The 25,108-nt window shown below is 35.2% G+C and overlaps 1 protein-coding gene across 1 annotated transcript; it reads left to right on the top strand.

Annotated features, from left to right (window-relative positions):
- Window positions 1–359: 359 nt before the first annotated feature.
- On the top strand, window positions 360–24,477 carry Cep97 (centrosomal protein 97kDa). The gene is made up of 18 exons (XM_085961134.1): window positions 360–413; window positions 582–739; window positions 1,032–1,176; window positions 4,423–4,538; window positions 6,840–7,039; window positions 7,653–7,736; window positions 7,832–7,988; window positions 10,276–10,351; window positions 12,040–12,426; window positions 12,934–13,329; window positions 14,114–14,182; window positions 15,926–16,092; window positions 16,508–16,605; window positions 16,922–17,131; window positions 17,769–17,899; window positions 19,198–19,328; window positions 22,955–23,083; window positions 23,217–24,477. Exons 1-18 carry the CDS (start codon window positions 410–412, stop codon window positions 23,628–23,630), a joined length of 3,072 nt encoding a protein of 1,023 aa, XP_085817260.1. The 5' UTR covers window positions 360–409; the 3' UTR covers window positions 23,631–24,477.
- The last annotated feature ends 631 nt before the right edge of the window (window positions 24,478–25,108 follow it).

Genomic DNA, 25,108 nt, shown 5'->3' with positions numbered 1-25,108 from the left:
GAAACGTCAAACAATCGCAGCGCTCCATATCGAACTTTACAAGATAATAACTTAATTCCCTTCCGAAATCTGTGCGTCGCGAATAATACGCTGTCGACAGCGTTCCCGAAAATCGCAGCGATTATTGCTGCAAATTCGCACTCAAGACGCAAGGCGGTCGCGCAAGCGTGCTCTTTTCCGTAAGCCAATACGAGCTTGATTGGCAAATATTCGCTTTGGTGTGTGGACCGCATACAATTTGCGAATGTTGAACTATCCTATATGTTCTAGTATTACTTGGTAAATATGTTAGCTGGCTGCATTTGACTCTCATTTATACGCTTGGGTGGAATAAAAACACAATCCGTTTCTTCCTTAATGTCATTTCAATTCAATTTTATGTCAAAAATGTTTTGAATTCCGGCGAAAAATGGGTTTGTTATATTACAATTACGCCTAAATATCTCAATATTGTCGGACAACCGTTGGTTTCAGCCAATATGCCACATGTCACATCAGATATTTTGAAAACTTGTCACTAAATTTGAAGAAAATACGATATCTTTATTATGGCGTGTAATTAGAAATTTGTTTCTTTTCAGCTGAAGAATCTTCAGAGACGTTGGATTATTCCAAGAAAGACTTGAAGAAAATAAACAAAGCAACGGAAGAAGAAGCAAGGACCATAGTAACTTTAATTTTGGACGAAAATGATCTTCAAAGATTAGACTGTGTGGATTCTTATACAAGGCTTGAAAATGTATGAATTATTGTCTTTACAGTACGCTGTCTCATAACTTTCTTGAGTAAGATACAGTACATACTTCATAACGTTTTTGTGAAGCCAGTAACCAAATCTTAATGTAACAACCTACTGTAATCCAAAAATAAGTAGGCTGTGTTAGGTTTTGGTGTGTGTTTTCAGTAGGTAGGTTGTGTTAATTTTTGGTGTCTAAAACACCTTAATTACAAATACGATATTGAGTACTGTATCTTCAACCTTTCGTTAAATCATAATGTATTGATTATTTTATGTTATTTAAATGTTCCAGTTATCAGTATGCAAAAACAACTTGTTGCGGATGCATGGCGTTGGTCGATTGACAAGCATTCGAACTTTGAATCTTAGCAACAATGCAATATTGACTATCGAAGGACTAAAGGAGCTTGTTTATCTTAGAAAATTGCAACTGTCATGTAAGCGAATTTCCTTATTTGAGCTAATTCACGTCCAGCTTAACAATACCTCTTGGCGGATGAAATGTCAAACAATAACGGTCTGCAACAACATTTGGGACTTATGTACATATCTTGGTACTCCAGCGGGTGCCTGTGCCAAGAACAATCCTTGAATTAGATATGTATGATTATGATGCAAGCGAGCATTGTAGGGAAGAATATCGATGGTTTAGTTTTGTGACGTCCAGTTTTGTATGTTTTGAGAAAATCGAATTTTAAGATTTGAGATGTATGAGAAATGGACATGTATTTTAAAGATAGAATATCTTCTCAATTGTCCTATTTGGACGTACATTATTTTAACAGCATAATGATACGATGCAGACAAACGTTTTGTATAATATTAAACAAATATGGTAGACTAGATGCAACTTTACAATGCGTATTAATTTTGTACTTTGTTTACACTTACTTTATGTTCGATTGTCTGTGCTCCTCAGTGTTGCCATATTTTTCTATGCTGATTATAGTACAAAGGCGTAAAAATTATAGTATTTCTGAAAAATATATAGTACAGGAACATTTTTCGTCTCGAATCCTTTAAAATTATAGTATTTTGGTATATTTGGTGTAAAATTATAGTATTTTACATTTTTCGCGAAATCAAAATTATAGTATTGTACTATAATTATAGTACGGTTGGCATCACTTGTGCTCCTGTTAAAAAGAAGTCATTGATTCTTATGGCACAGGGCCCAGTTCTGTACTTTCTTCATTCTTGTCATCCTCATGACTGAGGATTGTGATCATTGTGGAATAGGTACTGCGGAATTCTGGATCTTTTTTTTCCAACTTTCCCTATCCTCTGCAAGTCTTATGGTGGATGCTATCGGTTTTCTAATGAATTCCTTCACTTGGTCACTTTACCTCCTCGGTGTTCGCCCTCTACCTCTTTTACCTGGCATACTGCTCAAAACAATTAACCTTTCGAGATTTGTAAAACCTTCCCCACATTCCACTAGTACTTGTAAGTTGGAAAATTATATGAAAGTATCTTTGTCTGTCTCATTTTTATTTAATATACAATTATTTATGTATTCATGGGTGTCATTAATAAGTTAATATTAACTTCTTTACAATTGATTATTACTTAATGGCAATTCATGATATTAAAAAAAAGGTAACATGTGTGAATATGCAAATGTGATTTTTTTTAGTTTTATATATTATTATGTTTTGTTTATTTAATTGCTGGTATGGTAGTATCATGTGACTAATATTGATGTATGGGAAATATTATGAGAACGTACACCTACACCACTGAAGTATCCATTTGCCATAAGTATCGGGTGTCTTTCACTGAATAGTAATTTGGATAGGATTCCATATTGTGGTCCTATGAATTGAGCCGAAACCTAAAGCACCATTTAGACTAAGCGAGCGGATGTTCATTCTTCCCCTACTCCAGTGAAATTCTCTTGACGTAAACGCTTTTTATCGAGCGAGCGAGCGAGTATTCTTTTGGATTCAATGGAGATTCGCTGCATTTAGCTAGAATGCTTTCAGAATGCTCGTTCGTTAGATCTAAAGGCATGCTAGAGCAAAAGCACAGTTGCGTCGAGCATTCTTTTGTGTTCTGTCGCGCTCGCTGGTGGAGCGGTTCATCAAAGTGTTCTTCGCTCGCTGCTGAACATACCTATACGATTAATAAATATTACATAACTTTTGTGTATTGTTACATGTTTCACGGGAATAAAAAATTGACCAGCCAAAAACGCGACTAAGTCGTGCACTTGCGAACAAACAAATGTGGTAATTTAAACCAAACGAAAAAAAATACAGAAAGAGAGCCAGAGCATTCGCTCGCAGTGTTCTATTTTCTAGCTCTTTTAGTTTAAACTTGTTTTGTGGATTTTGTTCACTAGGCGTTTATACCAGGCGAGCAGGAACATAATCCTCTAGCTCTCGCTCTATGTTCTTGTTCGTTTAATCTAAATGCACCTTAATACAACCTACTGTAACCCAGAAATAAGTAGATTGTGTTGGGTTTTGGTTTATTTATTAACTTTTCAAGCAAATGGTTTCGGATCATTTACATTGCTGATCTTAACGAGTTCACCAATCTAGTGAGTTTTAGGGCTGCCCAGTGGTCGTTTAGTGCTCATTGGGTACCATTGTATGACTGCCGAGTAATATGTCAGAAATCACATTTCATACTCTTGTCTGCCTCCTTATTCATTGGTGTCTGTAGTGGGTCTTTCCACATTTTCATTAGCACCTTTCCATGTCTGATTTATTTTACATTAAGGCTCCATATTTTACATGCATATGTTAGCACTGGAGGCACACATTGGTTGAAAAGTATGCTTTACAAGAGTATTTATTGCATGTGTTCTATTTCGATTAAAAAAAAGAACATTTTCAGACTGAGTCTGATTAACTTGTTACAAACAAAGTTATTCTGTAATGGATTTCTGTTAAGTATTGTTTTATAAAGTTAGGGGCGTTATATGACATCACGCCCTGAGGGGGAGAGGGGATTAGATATATGATAGTTTGTGATGATGGTGTTGTTGAAAATGTGATGTCACAAAACCTACAAAGTATAAACTTATTTTTTGCTATGACTTTGTTACTGGTAAACCTACAAAAAATACCCAAAATCGTGTGACATCATGCATGGATGACCTCTTAGCAAGCTATTGAACTTTCTTGTGGGACCTTTGCATTCCGCTGAGCTCTAGTTGGAAATCACTGTTTTAAATACTGTGCGCCTTCGATATTGACATCTACGTCATGGCGCTGTATGCGATGACCGTATTACATCACGCTTTTTTTGCATGCTGGCGGTGGCATTGCGATGGTTTTAGTTCCATAAACGTCCGCAGTGACGTGTGTGTCTCGGTATGGAAGCCGCAGTCTAGTCTTTACATCCTGATTGACATATATACATAAATTCATCCCCGGCATCTCACGTATCTTTGCCATGTTGGCCTCATAATAACGGTTTTATGCCTAGTCCAGACTAAGATGCATCGATTGCTGTTCGAAAGTTGTATCAAAATTGTATCCTAACTTTTCTATCTGAATATTTACGTACATTTAACATGTGCTGATACAAATGACGTTGGATTTTGGTTTCCTGACGTGGATGGGTAACGTAGAACATATACAGATGTTCTTGGTCTGGACTAGGCTTCAGCTTGACCCCTGCCTAATATATGTGGTTTGACTAACATGTTTGTTCCTAACCCCGATTTGCAGGTAATAATATAAAATCAATAGAGCATCTCAACAATAATACTCATTTGGAGCATCTGGATTTGTCTGACAATCAGATTACTCACATATCTGACATCTCCTATTTAAAACACCTGAAGGTAAGTATTTTAATTGTATGAATGTGATGTCCTTAAGCCAGCTACAAACGTAACTGTATACTTGAACAGTATAATACTTGAACAGTATAATACTTGAACAGTATAATACTTGCGCAATTTATTTGCACAAGTATAAGTAATGGCCATATAGCCTCCACACGGTACAAGTATACATGAATGGTATACCTGAGCACAGTGGCGAAGGGTGGAGTTAGGCTGTTAAGATCCGCCATAAATAGTGCACATTAAACTTTGTCAGTCATACCTATTTGTTTTCATTGAAATAAGACTACAATTTACAGATGGTGTTATTATTTATGGCAGATCTTAACAGCATACCTCCTCCACTCAACTCAACTCCACCCAATGCAATTACGTTTGTAGCTGGTTTAATACTCGTTATGACTGAAGAAATTGAACAATGTACCATAATATCAGTTGTTCGACTACTCTAATAGAAACAGTTGTGTCGCACGTCTCGTGCAATACATATCAGTTTGAGCGTGAAACACGTCATTACTATAAGAGTAGTGTGTATATTGTCTATGGTTATTGTTGTGCCTTTCCCTGCTATCCATCTCGGTCTCAAAACTCCAATGGGTAGCTTAATAGACAAAATACAATATCTACATGATAGCTATTCTTAAACATTGAAAGTATAATATGTATAAAGCTTACTAAAGTACCCATAAGTCATTTCATATTGCTGGTTCATTATTTGTAGGAAGTCCATTTTAATTGTGCTTTGAGAATCCATTTGCTAGGGGCGCATGGAGGTAAAAATGCCTTGCATTAGTCTAAAAATCTTTAAAGAAGTTAGTGATAAGCAACTTATCTTTTCACCAGGAACAAAATTGAATACTAAATAAATTAGCGGCCACATTTATAAACATAATATATTTTTCACATAATTATCTAAACTGAATATTAGAGCTACGGGATGCCGGAATGACCTGGAAGGATGCAAGAAGACTGGTGAGCGATAGGGATTTTTGGGGGGGCCATGTGGTGTCCACATACAACAACTAAGGGGAGGATATGGCTGAAGAAGAAGACACATAAAAAAACCTTGTTAGCTCACAGAAAGTCATCCAGGGGCGACGGGTTGTTTATCACTGATTTAGATGAACAATCATATAAAATCTCATTATTTAAATAAGTTAGGTACCCAATGGCTGACTGCACATTTTTATAGTTTCTCTTTCGACTGCAGTAAAAAGGTTTGGATTTACTATTAACCGGTTCTATGTCTTCAGCGAGTTTTCTTGCTCCATTATTTCGTCCGACTTTAAACTCTAATTACTAGCCACTGTCAATTGATTTGCATAATCAAAAAGATTAAACACAGTGACATCTGTTTGAATACTTATGAAATACTAAGCCACAAATAATCAGTATTACAGCGATTGTAGTAAGAGCTTAGCTCTACATTCAATGTGTGTCGTTAAAAATCCACGGCCTGTCAGATACTGCCATAGTAATATCGTGAGGCGTAGTAAAGGATAGGTACTAACTGTAATAGAAAGAGGTCCTACTATCACATAGGCCCTCTTTTTTGATAGTTCAAATGCTTTGATGTTTACATCATCAGATTGGTTTTTTTTTCTCCGCCCATTTTATAACAATATCTACTATCGATAGGAATGGAGGCACTCAAATTCTAAATAAATAAAATCATCAGCTGTCAGTGATGATTTCAATATTTTATATTGTGTTTATGACAGTACAATTATGTAATAATGAGTTGTTTTCAACACCAAAGCTGCTATTGATATAATATATATATAAATAATTTCAAGTTTATTATACATATTTATATTTTCTAGAAAAATCCGCGTTACATCGTTAAACTACATTTTAATGATAAAAATAATCATAAAATAATATGTAATAAGAAGATGAATTCATTTAACGAATGTATATTTATACTGATTGATCATTTAAAATATAAATTATTATGAAATGTATTTAAATGATTACTGTCATCCTTAAGAATTGTTTGTAATAAAATGTTAATCTGGATAATGAGTAAATCAATCTGCCAAATTCGCTTCACATTTAAAATAATACGTTTTTTAAATTAAAATTCCAAGTACCATCGGTCGATAGTATTAATACGTTTTTTGTTAATGTGGTGTTTGTTTGTATAAATTTTGCACGTAATAATGTGCAAAAAATATTCACCTTATGTTTGTTTAGCCCCCAATCTTTACATTTGCATACAAATCAACCTCCATAGACTGGACATTAAGATAATTGTTACTTTCTGTTAATCGTTGTGTCTATTATTAATATTTGCAGCATTTACATTTGGACAAAAACCGTATCGGGAATCTGAGACAATGTGAGCGCTATCTTCCATCTTCTCTCGTCACACTCGGATTGGCCGGCAACTTTCTGACCGACTTAAACACGCTCTGCCATCTGGCTCATTTGGGTCAGTTGGAGAACTTCAGCGTGGATGGAAACCCGTGTGTCACCGCCAATGGACAGGAGAAGATGTATCCTTTGGAATATGAAATCTGTACTGCAATTCTGCAAAATCAAAAATGTAATAGGGATGTGTTATCACCAACTATGAACGTTTCAAATCAACATGTCTTTGGTCTATTTATGATAGGTGCAAAACTGATATTTTTCTGTAGAAGAATTTGAAAGTTTAATTCGCCTTGCGGACCGAGGAAAGAATCTGCTAAAGTTTTAATTCGACCAAAGCCATATTATAGCAATAAGTACATGGAACAGATTAATAAATAGAATTCTGATAGGCTATTCCCCAATACTCTACATTTTAATGCAGGGTTTTAAATGTATGAGTGTCCTATGAAAATGAACCACACATTATAGACATGCAATAGTGTGTGTTGCTACTTTCAAATACACCAATATTGAATGAGCGTAAACCGAAAGCAGTTGTCAGACTGAGAGACAAGCGTACTCTTTACAAGTGTTTAAGTTTATCCCATATTCTTCCACACTCGAGATCGGTTGCCTGTTACTCCACACCCGTTAGGTATTTCAGTTTCCATTATTTATGAATTCCCTGAATAAGTACTTCCTAAGTACCTAATTACTATACATATTTGATAATATTTCCTTGACTAATTTACGCAGTGATTTTGACTATCGTCCCTTCGTCATCAATTGGGTGATGAATGTAAAAATTGTCGATGGATTCGAAGTTAATGCGATCGAAAGGTCAGTATAATCCTTTTCAAAATCTAGTACATAAAATATGTAATTAATGCCAAACTGATAATAAATGATTGTGTCAATATTTTACTATTTTTCAGTTTAAAAGCAGAATGGTTGTACAGTCAGGGACGTGGTCGTCAGTTTCGCGAGGGAGAGCATTCGCAGCTTGCACAGTATCTGGAGACGACATGCCCTCTCGGGGAAATTGCTCTTGAAACTGAGGAACAGCGGAAACTACGGTTGATACTGAGCAAGGTAGAGTAATAAGATATTTGTGTACTCTTTTTAACACTACAACAGGGCATGAGTTCAAATAACAGTAGTGTAGTTAGTAATAGAAATTATGAAACAGTCAAAAATACACAGACTACATATCACATAAATATATTGTGACTTCATCGGGAATCGAACCCGGAGCCTTCGGATGAAAGGCCACCGCCTAGCACACTGGACTACGAGGGCCGTCATGTTATGGCACGTTATTAAAGAGTTCATCTGTGGTGGCAGGTGTAGGGGAGGACTACTTGCACCCATCGAACATATTAAAAGACAGCACAAAATCAAAGATCCTTATGAATGTCTTCTACGTAGATGGAGCCTTTATAATATATATGTTGATAATAAGGTAACAGTAAGCGTAAGTTGTGCAAATCCATCTCTTCTAATACCCGGGGCTAATATGTATATTGCTGACAATTTCTACATCTCTCTTGTCGTAACAGCTTGTCTCGCTTGGCCCCCTATTATCTTGTTAATTGCTTTGAACCTTATTTTCATTTTGGTACTGTTATAAGATTAATGATTAAATTAGCTGCATGTCATTTGTTTCTGAATTGGAGGTTTATTTGTAGTAAGCTTCACAGTTGTGTTTTGTGATGTTTTTCGCCAGTGCCACATTGAAATGGCAACGCCTTAGAGTGTTTAGATTAATCATTATTTAGATGAACGGGCATGTAAAATGGCAAATAACTGCACATAAGTAAGTAACCAAAGCAAGAGTGCCAACAGGAAGTTGCGCCATTTGTATTTTATTTATAAACAGTGCATTGAATCAGTCACAGGCTTAGGCCTCATGGCAGTGACTGATTTTGAGGCACCCATGTTAAAAAATTAAATATAAACCATAAATTACAATTACTAACGTAGTAAAAATTAACCTAGTAAAAATGTCAATGCATCTCTTTCCTAGAATCAATTCCTGTAACTATAAATAATTATTAATGAAGATGACTCAAAATAATCTAATTCCAAAAAGCAATAAGTCCACATTTGGTCAAAATCGAGAAAAAAATACGCACGTATTCTTTGTATAATTTTACACAATATGTATTGATCTATAAATTCCAAAACGCAACATAACCCTACGAAAAAAAATATTTTAAGTCTCGATTTATTACAAAAAGTGCCAAGTCCGTGTTTCATATTATTTAAAGCTTGGTTGATTTCGCGCGTGTTTAAGTCAACCAATAAAGGAACGTTCAATATTGAAAAGGGCGTCTTCCATGCTGTAGCATCTGGTAAACTTATGACAGTGCCGCGGAAATATGTGCCTTATGAGGAGTAAATTAAAAAGTGAGCTACAAATAGCGCTACGTCCAATTTTATTTTTTCTATATTTATTACATTTAAGAGTTTATGGGCTGAAACAAATTGCCATTTGGTTCTAATTTCAACATAGAATACAACGGAAAAAATAATCTCACGTTAAATCAAATAATTGAAGCTTGAAACATAAAAACGTTGTTTCCCGAAAATATTGAATTGTGGACTTGTCGCTTTTTGTAATTAGACGCCTCATATTATCTGTTTGAGTGGTTATGTTATAGGCCTTTTTGATGTTAGTTGTAGGGATTTTGTGATGCTTAGGTAGGTACATAATATTTTATATTCAATTTGTGAGATATACGCATCGCTGTGTAGGTATAATTATATGATTGGCTTGAACTGTTTTGAGGTCCCTTTTAAATCTTCTGATAATTATTCGTAGTTCTATTGAATCCTGCCAACACAGAACATAAATGTTTCGTTACCAATTCAACCACACTAAAAATGTTCCAGAATGGGCATCAATTGTTCTAATACAGTAAAACCTCGTTAGTAAGAACACTGATAATTCGAAATTCGCCGTAATTCGAATTTTCCTGAAAAAAAAGTCCGTTGAACATTATTTTCATATAAAACCATACCTTTAATACGAATTTCGTAATTCGAAATGATTTCAGAGTACCTGGAATATAAAAATATTCAATAAATCATAATAAAGTACACTATTTCATGAGCCAGTCATTGAAAATTGTGACAGACTTTTCTTAAAACATCAAAAATTACTTATTTTATGATAGTAATAAAAATAATCGAATTCCCCGAATTCCTTCGAACTCAATTCGGTAGGGCACATCTATGATCAGAAACGAAATTAATGAAAATCAAAAAAAATTTTTTTTATTTTTCCCCCATACATTTTGTAATTCGTAATTCAATAGGCTTCCTTATGATTAGTCGAAACTCTTTGTTTAAAACTGATTGATTGTCATTTTTGTAGGCTCAGCATCATCAGCAGCAATTGAGGGAACAAGGGCCTAGTCCTCCGAGAGCAAAACATTCACCTAGAATGCATGGTACGGACACGTTTCACTATTTCATCAAACATTCACAGGTTCAAGTATGAACGCCTACCTAAGATGTCTAGGTTGATTTTTAACTTTTAACATAATTCTGTATGTGTGGGCCACATTGGTACAGAATGTCTCATTTTCATATGAGGTGCCTCTTCATGATGACATCCATCAAAAAGGGACTGACAGATTTGCTTACGAACACTCCTAAAATTTAACAGAGACACTTGAACTACTTGCCCACAGCATAACATATAATGTTTTGCCAACCGTTTGTATTGGTTTTATTTTAATGTTTCCGCCGTTTGAACCAATGTCATTATGCTGGGAATTGTCTTCTAGCGAGTTTGAAAATGCATCTATATTTGGTCACTCTTTTAACTCTTTCCTGCCTCATGCACGCTAGCCAACTGTAAAGTGACTGGGTGCCCATGGAAAATTATTATGGAGTTAATATTATTATGTTGAAGAAACCCTTCTATACTAGACGGAGCCTAAATTAGTGTATGAAAGTGAATCTGAAGGAAAGGACTCATTATTAGTTATTTATTTATTTCGCATTGCTGTCTCATTTGTAGCAAATTCATCATTTTCGTTCACATCTATTTCTACACAATTTTAGATTCACTGAACTAATAAACTTCATAATATATTCTTATTATGTATTCTTATGCCTGATTCATGACGTTGCTGTGTAGTGTTCATATTTAATATGACTATATGCGGTGATGAGTGAAAGTGAGAAACAGGCTATCCTGAAATGATTGTGTGAGAAATCAAACTAGGCATGTTCAGAGTCAGTAGAACATGTCGATACCCCAGTTCAATAGGGGAACAACTCATAATTTAAAGGTTTTGAGTTAAGAATGCCATTCGATGTAGAAAAGTCTTCTCTTTATAATTCAGCAAAAAAAATAGTCAAAAATGTCTTCGATATGTCATAAAATCGATAAACCCTTTCTGAGATTAATTAGTAATTCCGTTATATAATCAAAATTATTGGTTAATTCCTTATTAAAATGTATAATTTCATTGTGCATTGATGAATTCCACTAAATTAAATATAAAAAAACATACACTTTCAACGAAATCAAGGCTTTAAAATTAAAATGAGAATTACTGCAAAAAATTCAAACGCCATTATCTTGGAACAAGGTTTTATGAGTTGTTCCCCTATTGAACTGGGGTATCGATGTGTAGATATTGCCATGAGATTTAGATGAATAATCACGAATATGTCAATTGCATAATATTGTCTGGTTAACTTCTGCTTATCTACATTTTTGCAAAATGTTCAGAAGAGCATAAGAACTGAATAAATTCGGTTTTAAGCTATAATGTCACATATGTTATGTAAATAACGATTGTTATTGATTTGGCATTCAAGATTTAACAATATTTTTAACTGTACCCCAAAAAAATGCAGATACGAATTATTCTCTGTCTCCTGTCACCACGGGTTTAGAGATAAACAGTATGCGAGTTCAGCCGACAATATATCATTTGTATCAAGTGAAAATACAAACAGTACTTTGTTCAATTCATTCTACTTAGTAAAACATATTGATTTTGATTTAGCTACCCTAAAAACATTCCATAAATGGCTACAAGTGTATTTATACTAAAATTTCTATAGGCTCCATTACATTTTATAGTCAAACTCTTTGATTATTATCAATTTGTTATTGTAGCTCGCATCGCAGGCCGAGTGGTGAGTAAATCCCCCGACCGGAGCATGTCGAGCAGTTACCACTCGGCTCTTCCGGCGAAGCATCAGACCCTCCTGGGCCTCCAGTCCAACCAGATGTCGGCTAGCTTCTCAGGAGAGATCCCCACTAACCTCACGCCCACCCGCACCAACCACAGCAAGAGCATCGCCGAGTACAGTTCTGTCATGAGTCACAGCTTCGACTCTTCTTCCGCTGGACTAATTTTCGAGTCTGAGAAGAATCATATCGATAATAGAGATGCTGTGGAAAAGAAAGGAAGCAAAATTGACGAGATTTTGAAAGCTAAGAAAGAACTGATCGAATGTTCTGAAGAGCCTAAAGTAAAGGAGAATTGCAAGATTAATGATTGTAAGTTTCTTCACAGACAAAATATATTTTAGAACACTGAAGGTTAATTCAATGGCATTTAGTCCAGCTTTTTTCCATCATGGTACGCTACAAATTACAAAATTTTTGCATTTTGAGGATCTCCCAGCGAGAGAGAGAGCGAGAAAAACCATCGACTCAGTTGTGATCATGTAACGCTCGGTAGACAAAGCGTATACGTACTATTTGTATTGCAAGACATTGCTCGTTTATCAAGTTAAAAGTTATAAAAAAAAATTGCTTGTCTTACAAAATACTCGCAGAACAAGTTACTTACAATCCAAGGTTTTACTATACCTATTTTAAAAGAGGTCTTTAAAAAATAATCAGTCATTTTTTCAATTTTTCTACTACCCCTCTAGATTTTAATTTGAAAAAAAATGGGGACATGGAAAATGGAATCACAACAGTTGACATTTAAAGTATTGGTTCTCCAGTAGTTTTTGTAATTGTAATTAGTATTAAACAGTGATTTTGTTACCTTTCCAGCTCACTTAGATTCCAACAAAGCTTTTAATCAGCCGCTTGAAGCTGCGTCAAAAATGGTTCCCGTTCTTGACTCACTGATGAGTCCCGATTACCAAGGCCCCCTCTTCACGTCGCAGACGGGAATAATCGGCAACTCCAACCCTCACAGCCTAATGGCGAACAGACGCATCGTTGCCAGCACCCAGGCCTACAACATTACTAGTCCTTTGTCGATTTCACAGCCCGGCAACACTGCTTCTACTCACATACCTTCCAGTATGGCCAATATGAATCATTCAAATTCCAACAGTCAGAGCTTGAATACTCAGGCTAAAAGTGGTAAAATTAACACCAATAAAACTGGATCTGGGGTGCAAATCGCCAAACCTACTGGACCTAATGTCAGAAATAACAAAGGTAATAATTTTCCTCATGATTAAAAGTTGTGACTTTTTGGTGTTTGTAGTATTAGGATTAATTTATTTGTATATCACCTTGCACGTGCAAAAATGGCTAAATCTAGCGAGTCGGGATGTGACCGTGGCAGGCAAACACAGCAAGAAAAAGTAATTATAAACAAATATTCTGTGATCAAGTGTTGAGCGTCGTTCAATGCGCGGGCACGAATCTGGTGTTACCATCGTAGCGGTGTTGTAAGTGAAATGTGATATATGTGCCCGACTCGCTACAAAATATTATTCAAATTAATGCTTGAAGGTTACTTAATCGTACACCTTATTATCGTAAATTTATTAATGAAATTATTTTTATTCAAGATTCATTTTAAAAATGCAATATTCTGCATTGGAAGATATAGTATGTATACCTAATTTGAAACAGCCTCGGAAATATACCTACATACTTGAAAAATTTGGACCACATATGATCGGATTCCGGACAAGAGCTTGATTGATTACCAATTACCAATTAAAGTATGCATCTGCACTCCTAGTCTCATTCTGTCCATGTTTTATTCAATGATTTACAAGTATATTGTTTCTGTGGCTGTTTCAAATTAGAATACTAGACAGGTTCTAAATCTGTGATTGCTGGTTCAAATCACACCATCGGTTAAAATTCGTACCAATGTTATTTTTTCGATGTGTGTTGGATTCAGAGATTGGACGCGATTGGTAACAACCGTCCATCATTGAAACTCCATCTTGGAGTTTCGATGGTAATTTACCTCTTAAATTTATAGGCTCTCCGCAGTTATCACGAAGTGCCATGTCAAGCCCCAAGTTACGACACTGCACAGAACAAAGAAAAGGTATTAAAATCTTTAGTTATTAGTTGTATGAATTAAAAAAAAATCTACTCAATTCATAGCGGTTGAGGAATACTTTCAATACTAGATGGAGCTTAAATATATGTAAGGCCGATTTGCCAGTCACCCTGACCGTTGGCGCTGATGACGATGCGTAGCTGTTCGGTGATGACTATCAGCTTAGACTCGTTTTAGTTTTGTGCTGATCGCTGCGAAGTACAGTCGGCGAAATACTTCTATTATGGAAGTACATAAAATTATGGAAAAAAATGACAATGAAAGAAAAGACTACTATTTATTCATCCGATTATTGCTCAGAGATTACTCGTGGGAACATTTGTCACATTATACGGACAGTTGAGGGACGGCGAAAACAAGTTCTTTAACTACTTTCGCATGTCTGTTACTGGCAAAGTTGCAAAATAAGTTGACCCATTGCAGCTTACGGCGTGCGCCCATACCACCGCTTGGTCTGAGGCAACCCACAAACATTTTCTCGGACAAACTTCATCAATCACTCGCCCGGTGTTTATATCACATCGACTCATTTTGACTGTACTCATCGTAACGTACGCTCAGCGTGAGACTGCAACGTTCACTGGCAGTGAAGGCGCGTACGATCGCGCACGGTCTGCGCCGATGTTGCACAGCACTGAGCAGTTTTATTAGGAAACGCTACATTGTGATAATACATATTCACCGATCAGCGCCGATGGTCAGCGTGACTGGAAAATCAGCCTAAATTAGTAAAATTGAAAAACTCACTGACACATATTTTTTTTTTTTTTTTTTCGACCATGTCCGATCCTGATAGGATCATATGGGCCTCCACAGAGTGGAGGTTTGTATTGACAGATTTTGTTTTTTACGAGAAATGGATGTCAGCCACTTGCTCAACCTATTAGGTCCATACCCTGACACACACAAATTGAAAAACAATTTTTGTACTTGCCAGACCCAGGATTCGAACCTGGGACCCACGGCTTTGTAGTCCAACGCTTATTCTGTCTGTCTGTCGTCTGTAGTCAAAAACTACAAACATTTCAACACGATTTTAGGTTACTGACACATTTCCAACCATGTCCGATCCTAATAAGATCATATGGGCCTCTACAGAGTGGAGGTTTGTATTAACATATGTTGTTTGAACGAGAAATGGATGTCAGCCACTTGCTCAACCTATTAGGTCCATATTCTGATTCATACATAAATTGAAAAACAATATGTGTACTTGTCAGACCCAGGATTCGAACCTGGGACCCACGACGCTATAGGCTGACACTTAAACCGCGCGGTTATCGTGGGTGTCGGAACACATTTAAAATTTAATTCCATAAATTATTATTGTTATGCCATGATGTTGCCGAATCCGTGTAGTTTTAACTATAATTATATAATACATGATGATCCACGGCGATGATGTTTGAAAATGTGACATTGGCTCTCGTTCATTGCAAGTTCACAGATTCAGCAGATACTGCCAAGAACTTTTGAGAATATTTAGATGGACAATCATAAATATGTCAAACATGAAAGAACAAGCTGCCGTGTTTCAATTTCAATACGCCAACTTACAGATCATTACATAATGTTGATCTGGCTACCAAATCAACCACATCAAAAATGCCATCAAGTGTTTTTTATATACATAAGGCTCCTTCGTGTAACTGTCAAACTTTTTAATTCAAGCATATTTGTAGAAAGTAGTGTTATCTCTAAACAATATTTTATTTTTCAATATTACAGGAAGTTTCTCATCAAGGTTGCCGCAGCAAAATAATGACGACGCTCAATCTGCTAAGAATTTATACAACCAATCATTGCAGAGCTCCCCTGGCAACACCACTAAGAAGAAGAAACAAAATGGAAGCAATAAAGTGATTACCAGTCTTTCAAGTCAAGCAGAAATACAAGTCAGTGCACATTGCAATATTATTGGTTAATTTTACTAATTTAAAGAAATGCATATTATGTATTGTTATAGTCATTATAATCGTGTTTTTGAAAAAGTCAGTATTTTTGACTAATTCCGGGGTAGATTCCTGGCAGTCAGTTGCTGTAAGCTGCAACAGGCCAGCCAACCAACCAACAGACACGTCGGCCTTGCGTTCTGCAACAAAAATTTGAATCCTGAATTGATTATCGGAATTGTTTGTTCAGATTTCTTATATCCCAAAACTTCTGAAAACCATTACAATGTTTCAGACAGGTTTCATTGTCGAAGAAGGTTGTCGATGTTAACATCATTGGTGTAGCTATGTTGGATGTCCGGCTTAGTGGCTGTCAAATGTACGTTTGATTGTGATAGTAAACGTTGTTCTGTTTTAGGTTACCCCACCTGATACGCATGGTGCCAACAGTTCAGATGAAGACAGCGAAATGTGCGTTGAAAAATTGCAGTCAATCAAAAATGCAGCTAACCAAAGGTAAATAGTTTCGAATAGGAACTGAATTCAAGTTTTCTTTATATTCTTTGTGAATATTTCACAAACTACATAATTATATTGTACCTAAAGGAAAAATGATAGTCTTGAGTTTAATAGACCAATGAATTTAGATAAAAGAATACTCTTCAAATTGATGGTCAAGGAAATTAGTCAAAATATTGAATCTGACCAATCAAAGAGCACATACACGTTGAAAGTCTTGATTTATGAAACTTAAATTTTCTTAATTCTTTACAACCAATCCAGCAAGAGGACAGACCGATCTATCAATGACTAATATCAAATGAAATTTTAGACGGCAGAAGCAATCCATATCAGACAGCGGATCCTCGGAGAGTGTTGTGACAAACACAAACAAGACTGCTGGAAAAATGGGCAAGTCGGCGTACTGTGCTGCAGTCACCATCCAGAAGCTATGGCGGGGGTACAGGACGAGGAATCTCAACCAGAAGACTGGCAAAATTATGCACTCCATACAGACCATGAGGGCCAGACAGTATATCGAGTGAGTAACACAATATGTTGTATTATTATAAACTTTCCGCATTATCGTAATATTTGTAGCAATATTATACCACTCAGCATTACAAGGGTTGCACACTTTAATATGTATATTTTGTTGTCAAAACAAGACAATAAGCGAAAACGATGTCAGCATTTCCTCAATCATAACTAGATCAGTAGGGTCTATATGGACAGCATTTGTATAAATAAGGACAATCCACAAATCCTCACTCAGTCATCGAGTCCGTCACGCGACGCACTACTATCATCACGAGTCCGTCACTCGATGTAGTCAACCGATGTTCCACTCGAATCAAGTCTCTCAGTTCATTAATATGTATAATCAATCCCTCGATCACATCGATCTCAGCAGTACATATCTGTATAATCTCACGCTGTCATCTTAATTATTGTATTTATTCTATTTTTGTAACGACAAATAAATTCTCACATCTCACAACATCCAAGCAACAACGACCTTTTCTCTCCTCCACATCAATCTGAGGTGGTTAATAGATTTTTTTACAAGAAGTGGGTATTGCCATTTCCTTAATCTATAATTTAAAAACAACATGTGACTTAAAACTTGTCCATTGCGGTGGCTGTGTAGTTAATCTGCTTGTATTTGAATATTTTAGGAAACTATCTTGTGATATGGAAGCAACGAAAGCTGCATTAGACAGCGAAAGGAAAATTCAACAGTTACAGATGCAGGCCATCAACGCCCTGTGGAAGAAGATATCAGCCATGGAAGTCAGCTGCGGAAAAGGTACACCGATTATTTTATACCTAACCTAACCTAAACCATCGACAGTGAAACTTAATGTTAAGTATAGTGAATACGGCTGACGTGCACCAAAAAACTGTCGTAGCCTATTAGAAAATCAAAAAATAAACTCTCAGCCTCAAACGACCAATCTTTCAGTTAACAGCCAAATGCAAGGTTGATAATGGTGGACGACAACTCGTCCACCATTACCAACGATAGCTTTGATTTCGAGTTAGCCGGTCAACCGCGTAAATCGCTCGACTCTCATGGAGATTCAACAATAACAAAACAGAAATCGCCGGTTGATACTTAAAATTAGTTCATCACGTATCCGAAGCATTGAAGACAAGCCATAGTATATTGTCGGTGTTTTGTAAAAAGGCCAACCATTTTGGCGAAATCGAGATTTTAATAAAACGGCGAATTTTTATCTCCACAGGAAAGTACTTATAAACTAAAATTAAATTAATTAAAATTACGAAATAAAAAGCAAATGTGACATATTAGGCCTTTTAAAATATTATATAATAATACCTATTATAATGACATTATTCTTTCTAAGCTTTATTATAAACTTGTTAGATATTTATAATCATCTACAGGTAAAAAACAAATAAATCTCAAAAGTTAAAAATCCTCCTCCTGTAAAGTAGCACTTTGGTTAATTCGCCCTTTTTACAAAACACCGACGATATGTTACCTACATTGACTATTTTGTCTTGTACATATACATACATAATATATTATAATATAATATGTCGCGAAGACTATGCAGGTAACCGATGAGTTACTTTAGTGGGACGTGAGGATTGGATGGATTACAGTGATGACGAGAATTCCGTGCATAGATGCTATACATTAATGACAACGATGTAAATGATTATGAAAACTGACAGCAAAACAAGAAGCTTCACTTATGTCGTATATGCTCGCTACAGACACTCATTTTTACTTAATCCTTAGACACCCATGTCAGCTTTTTGGGCTATTTTATTCATGTCGGTGGTCTATAATTTTCAGAATTTTTGATAGTTTGATATACGTGTTTTCGATGGTTTTTTAAAGAATCAATATTAATGTTTATATTGTTTTATATAAAATTTTAAATTTAATCGAGATGTTTCAACAAAATATAAGAATAGAGCTGTTTAACCACAGAAGAGCGAGTGAAACAAAAAAAAAAACGCAAATTTCTGTGCGGTGTATTGGTTCTAAGCACTTGGTTGACAAGGAGAAAATGGCGTTAACTGTTTATTTGTGATTTATAATAGATGGCATTCATTGTATGTATGTTGCAGGTGACGAGAAGGGTGAAAATATCTCAAAGAGTATTCTCGCGATGGAGAATGACAAGATTGGCGAGATGAGCAATAGCAAGGACTCGGCTGTCAGGGAATTGACGCAAACTTGCAGTATGCTACAAACGCAGGTACAAAATTTTGCATCTTCTATCTCTTCTGTTACTATAATAACGCCACGTCTAATAGTTGATTGTATACCAAAAACGTTGAAGGAAACTGTGTCTAGAAGATGGAGTCTATAATTATTATTGTTCAATCTTGTAAACTTTTTTTTCAATGAATTTTCTGAAATTTAATAAAAATGTAAAAAAGGACAAACTTTATAAAAGGATAACAATTCCATGTATTTATGAGGTTTACAGATTGTTCTATTGTGTGGACATGATTTACGAGGTTTTTGTGGATTGAGTTTTGAAATAATTTGATGTACCTATTATGGGTGCAAAAATCTTACACAGAGGTCGGTGGCAGGTTTGGAAGCACCCACGTGAAAATGTTGCCTGTGCGATGAACCGCCATAACAATATTATGCCATAACAGTATTACAATGAGTATTACCGTACATCAATGGTTATGTAGTCTTTATTTTAAGACAAATAGATATTCCATAATACTGCCGTATTCAATAAAAAATAAATTTTTGGCCAGAATAGAATTTACAAGATCGATCAATGATAAATGAAAATGATCTGAAAAAGGAACTTCTAAGACTTATGAGTAAATTTTAGATTTACTCAAACAGTCAATTCCATAAATTATTAACCCGGCACCTGCCTCAAAAATCGTATGACGCACCATAACTACGCATGAATTTCATTATCGTCTTTGTTCTATACTAAAAAAAGCAATAAAAAATATGTCACAGCTCCAGTCGAGAACCCAAAACCATTAAAATAATTTCGACACACTAAAAAACCGTAATAAATCAGTTATAATATCAGAAACACTCGAACAAACGAATGCTATCCAAATTTGAAAGAACTCACCGTAAGACGCCATTTTGTAGCCAATAGTTAGAGCTCTGCGCGGTGTGTACTATTTCGACACTTGTGCATTACGTTCCCACGAATTGAAGTGTTACTAATTTTCAAGTGCATATCGATAAATCACATATTAATGTCTTCGGGTTGAGTCGTAAACAAATATAAAGGGGACCCTTTTAATATATTTAAACTACACAAACACTTAACTTATTGAATATTATTGATAAATTAACACGAACTCACATATTAAAAAAAAAACAAATACAATAATAAACCTATTTTAAAATTCTTTTGACATGTGATATATTTTAAAGCAAGGTGACAGACATAACGCAACATCACACGTTGGGCACATATAGCGAGAAAGTTTTGTTTTTTTCGGATTTTTTTTAGAATTCCCGCATACGAAACATCTCCTTCTAGGCTTATCGGTATTTTGTGTCGGTAAAATGTATTCTGGCAAATGTCCCGTTGCACTTTTGGGCAATAATCGTACGGGATTATCGCTAGTTGACGCTGTCGGCTTGGGCAGGGGTGCATTTGAAATTCTCACACAATATTTGTTCACTAATTGTTTTATTACACAGAGTTGAAAATCGCCCAATGTTTTTTTGTCACATTTAATAAATTTATATAAATAAAAAGCATTTAATAAATATAAGTCGATCATGTGGAATGCGACCTTTTTATACCACTTGATCGACTTTCTCATACACGACAAGTTGCTAAGCATCATGTCGGACTTATCTACCGTACCCATATTTTTGTTATAATCTATAACACATTTTGGTTTTTCGATGTTTTCGCCAGTTCTATAGTTCACTTTTCCCGTTGGTCCAAATGATGCATCGTGGAGGGTGGATAGCATGTGAACATCCCTCCTATCGTGCCATTTCAGAGCCAAAAGTGGACTATTGTACTTAGACTCGGTATCTCCCTTTTTCAGTTTGCTGAACTCTGGCATATCTTTACGATTTTTTCTCACTGTACCGCAAGCATTCGTTTTGTGAGAGTGAAGGTATTTAAAAAGCGCCGGACTCGAATACCAGTTATCACACCATAAGGTGTGACCTTTCCCGATGTAGTCTTTCATTAGCGTTGTCACTACCGCACCGGAAATACCGAGATTTTCATTGTCTTGTATGTCAGTCCCTTCCCCACAATAAATTATAAAGTCAATAATATATCCTGTCATTACGTCACACATCACAAACATTTTTATTCCAAATCGATGTCTTTTGGAAGGAATGAATTGTTTAAAAATTAATCTACCCTTAAACACGATTATGCTCTCATCTATGCAAAGATTCTGATACGGTATCATCGTTTCCCTAAAAATTGTTCTTGTGTGTTCTAACAGTAATCTAATTTTAGCTAGTCTATCATTTGAGGCGGTCACACTAGGATCAGAAAAATGAAGCATTTGTAAAATAAGTTGGTATCGATTTCTAGCCATTATTTTCCCAAAAATGTCTGCATGCAGGTAAGGATCGGTACTCCAATGTTCCTCTATCGACGTGTGCTTATTTCGAGTCATCAGCATTGATACGGCAAAAAATGTATACAACTCCGGCACTGACGTGTCTGTCCAATTGTGTGATCGCGATTTCGGTCCAAGGTCTCCCGCACTGTACGAATGGTTAAAAAATGTATTCGTTTGGTTCACTATTTCCGACATTATATTTTTATTCAAAAAATGTTCAAAGAAAAGACATTCGGGAGAGGATTCGTTCAAGTCGTTCGATGTCACGCCAGATCGACAATCATTGAATTCGTGAACTATTGGAATATACGGGCCAGTTCTCCACGACCGCAAAAATTCAATTGGCTCGTCAGAGTCCGTATCGTCGACGTCATGATCAGTCTCATGCTGTTCCAATTCCTCTTCCGACATATCATAATCTGAGTCCAATTCCTCATTAGTACGCACATTTTCTTCCTCCATATTTACGCACTATAAAACTATGAAATGTTTTTAAAATGTTTAACTACAGTATTAGGGAACGCCAAATCACAGAAACCATTAAACTCACACACAATAGTTATTGATATCAGTATTAATTTTCACATTCACTAAAATGGGACACGGTAGACAGTACAAAAAGTATTTTAAAAATCGCGGTAAAATAAAATCATACGTTCAATAGTTAATCATGCCAGTTTTAATGTGATAAGTACACCAGACAGCAAAAAAAGTATTTATCAACGATTGCGGTAAATATTCTACTTGTATGCGATAAATACAATCCCGCGCAATGGCCCGCTCGGTTGAAAGTCTGTCGTATACTGCGCAGTCGCGGCGCGCAGTTCAAACTGATTTCTGTCGACCGGCAAAACTTGGCCGTACGAATTGGTTCGAAACTTTGGTGATTATTTTATATTTAGAACCAATGCTTTTAAAATATGTCATAGGTGGCAGGAGAAGGACAAATCAGGCCAAATTTACGTGAAAAAATCAGTCCCGTATGATAAATATGGACGCGGTGGCATCGATTTATACACATGCGCATTGCGAATTTGGCCGATTTGTACAAGGTGTGTGACATCGGCGCCGGCCGGGTTAAATGTGCAGTTGAAATTTTTATGAAATAATACAAAGAAGGTATTGTTTTGTGAATTTCTCTTCATACGGAACATTTCTAACATGAAGCATGGTCGACTTATACTGAAACCAAACCATTCACATTATAATGCAAATGTACTAATAATTGTCAATTACCGAACAGACTGTCAGTTTCTAATTTCCTGTTTCTATTTTCAAATTATCTCAGGTTCAACAACTGCAAGGATCTATGAGAGACATTTTAAGATTCGTTTCGGGAAAGCATCCAGGGTTGCCAGAATTGGATGGCGGAGGTGTCTCAACACAAACAGAAATCAGCGCTGTGCACACTCCACAGGTCAGTCTAAGATTGTTTTGTATATATAATAGAATTATTATTAATTTTTTTCTGTTTTTAATTCAGTGTGTGATTGAGTATATTAATAATTCTATGTATTATGATATGTAAATGTTCCTTTTGTCATTTTCAGGGTGAATCATCTGGCAACTGGCCGTACCAGAGAACTGCGTCAAGGCCATGCTCTCTCTCCCTCACAGTACAAAACAGTAATTTTAAGCAAACTCTTTCCACCAGCAATGGTACTGAAAAGAAAGAATCCGTCCACACAGAAACCAAAGAACTTGACACCAACACGACAACAACAAACACCGAGCAAAATTTACCTGGTCAGGCAGACAAATCTTTTGAAAAGACAAAAATCTCAGCTGACTCCAAGGAAGAAAATTCGACAGCCATATTAAAAACAAGTGCAGCTGCTTCGGCAACAGATGGCAGTAATTCGGATGATAGAAATTTTTTAGACAGTTTAAAAAAGGAATGTCTCGGTGTTGCTAGTAGTATTGTTGAAGAGAAATCGAGTCAATTGGAAAAATTAGATTCATAGGGTTAATTTTATTATTATCGTGCCACACATTCTTGTTCATTTGTTAATAGTTTACATTATTTATTGCTGTTATACCTATAAATTTAATCTTAGATATTTTTTTTATACCTATAAATTTAATCTTAGATATTTTTTCATTTTGTTTTTTATTAATATAATGATGGCTAGTGGTTTTAACATTCCATTTTTTGTTATAACGATAGCTGTTATATATTTATCTTGGTATTTAGTGCTTATTGTATGTTTCATTACAGAGATTCTGTTGATATAAAAGTGCTGACTCTTCTAAAAAACCGAATGCTTTCAAAGACAACTTACTGTCTATCGCCATTTCTGTAATGAAACATTTTGTTTATATTTTTTTTAATATGTGAAAAGGAGAAAATGTGTTCACCATTGATAAATGCAATTTTATTATTAACATTATGTGTTGATAATATATATTTTTGTGACAAATCCTCGCCATGGGTTACCAGTGATTAATAATAATAAAAATAACAGTGGTTTGTTGTAATATTATATAGTATTGCATTATTTTTTCCTTTTTATGTACGCGTCTCATTTTTATTATAATATGTAGCGGTATAAATAATGATTCTATGTAAAAGATAAACTGTATTTCTTTATAATATCTTTATGTAAAACAAAATGTGGCTTAAATTTGAATTGCTCAAATGACCAATTTACATAAATGTTTAATTTACAGGAAATGCTTTAAATAATAACGAATATCATTTTTAAATAATGTATAATGACATGCGAATTCTTTGGCCTGTGAACCCTAGTTCATTTTATTGTCTATTGAATACCATCGATCATTATTGTATAATGAGAAATTATAATATGCAAAAAAAATTGACATTTACACGTCTATTTCGTGTTCATTCATTTGATTATAAAACAATGCAACTTATAAGTTATAAAAATATTTCAAACCGTTATTGAAAATAAAGATAAGTGATGAACATAAGTTACACCAGTTTATATCAATTAGGCATTATTTAATAATACATAACTGTTATGTTTTTATCAATTAGTTATACACTTTGTATTATTAGCAGCTTGACAGTTATTCATCGAATGTTCTGTGCTTACCACTATTTTGGATTTAGATTCTTATAATTTTACGAGCAAACTTTTTACGAATTTTTAATAATTATACATTGTCAGTGTTATTTACTAATTATTAAGGTTATCGTTAATCTTTCCAGAATTTGCATTTATTTATTTTGATTTAATTACCATACGTATTCTGTTATTTTATTAATTGGTCATTCTAAGTATTATTTCATTGTAAACAAAAAGTATACTTTGATAACAATATTGTCACCACAAGTTATATGGAATGCTCAGTTACAAAACATTAACTGGTTCTATGCCTTCAGCGAGTTTTCTCGCTCTATGAGGCCGTGATCGACAGGCCACACATGTAAATTTCGCGAGTTATCTCGTCCGACTTTAAACTCAAATTACCAGCC

The sequence above is a fragment of the Rhyacophila brunnea genome, unplaced genomic scaffold (genome assembly GCF_057557595.1).
Source record: "Rhyacophila brunnea isolate RB1 unplaced genomic scaffold, BYU_Rbru_1.0 scaffold_12, whole genome shotgun sequence".
Lineage (NCBI taxonomy): Eukaryota > Metazoa > Arthropoda > Insecta > Trichoptera > Rhyacophilidae > Rhyacophila > Rhyacophila brunnea.
Note: the sequence above shows the minus strand (reverse complement) of the source record. Positions and strands in the feature narration are given on the sequence as shown.

What these genes read in the sequence shown, in the direction of transcription:
- Cep97 (XM_085961134.1), top strand. An exon ending in CTTATACAAGGCTTGAAAAT is followed by an intron (nt 740 to 1,031) that starts GTATGAATTATT and finishes TAAATGTTCCAG; the next exon opens with TTATCAGTATGCAAAAACAA. An exon ending in ACATTCACCTAGAATGCATG is followed by an intron (nt 10,352 to 12,039) that starts GTACGGACACGT and finishes TTGTTATTGTAG; the next exon opens with CTCGCATCGCAGGCCGAGTG.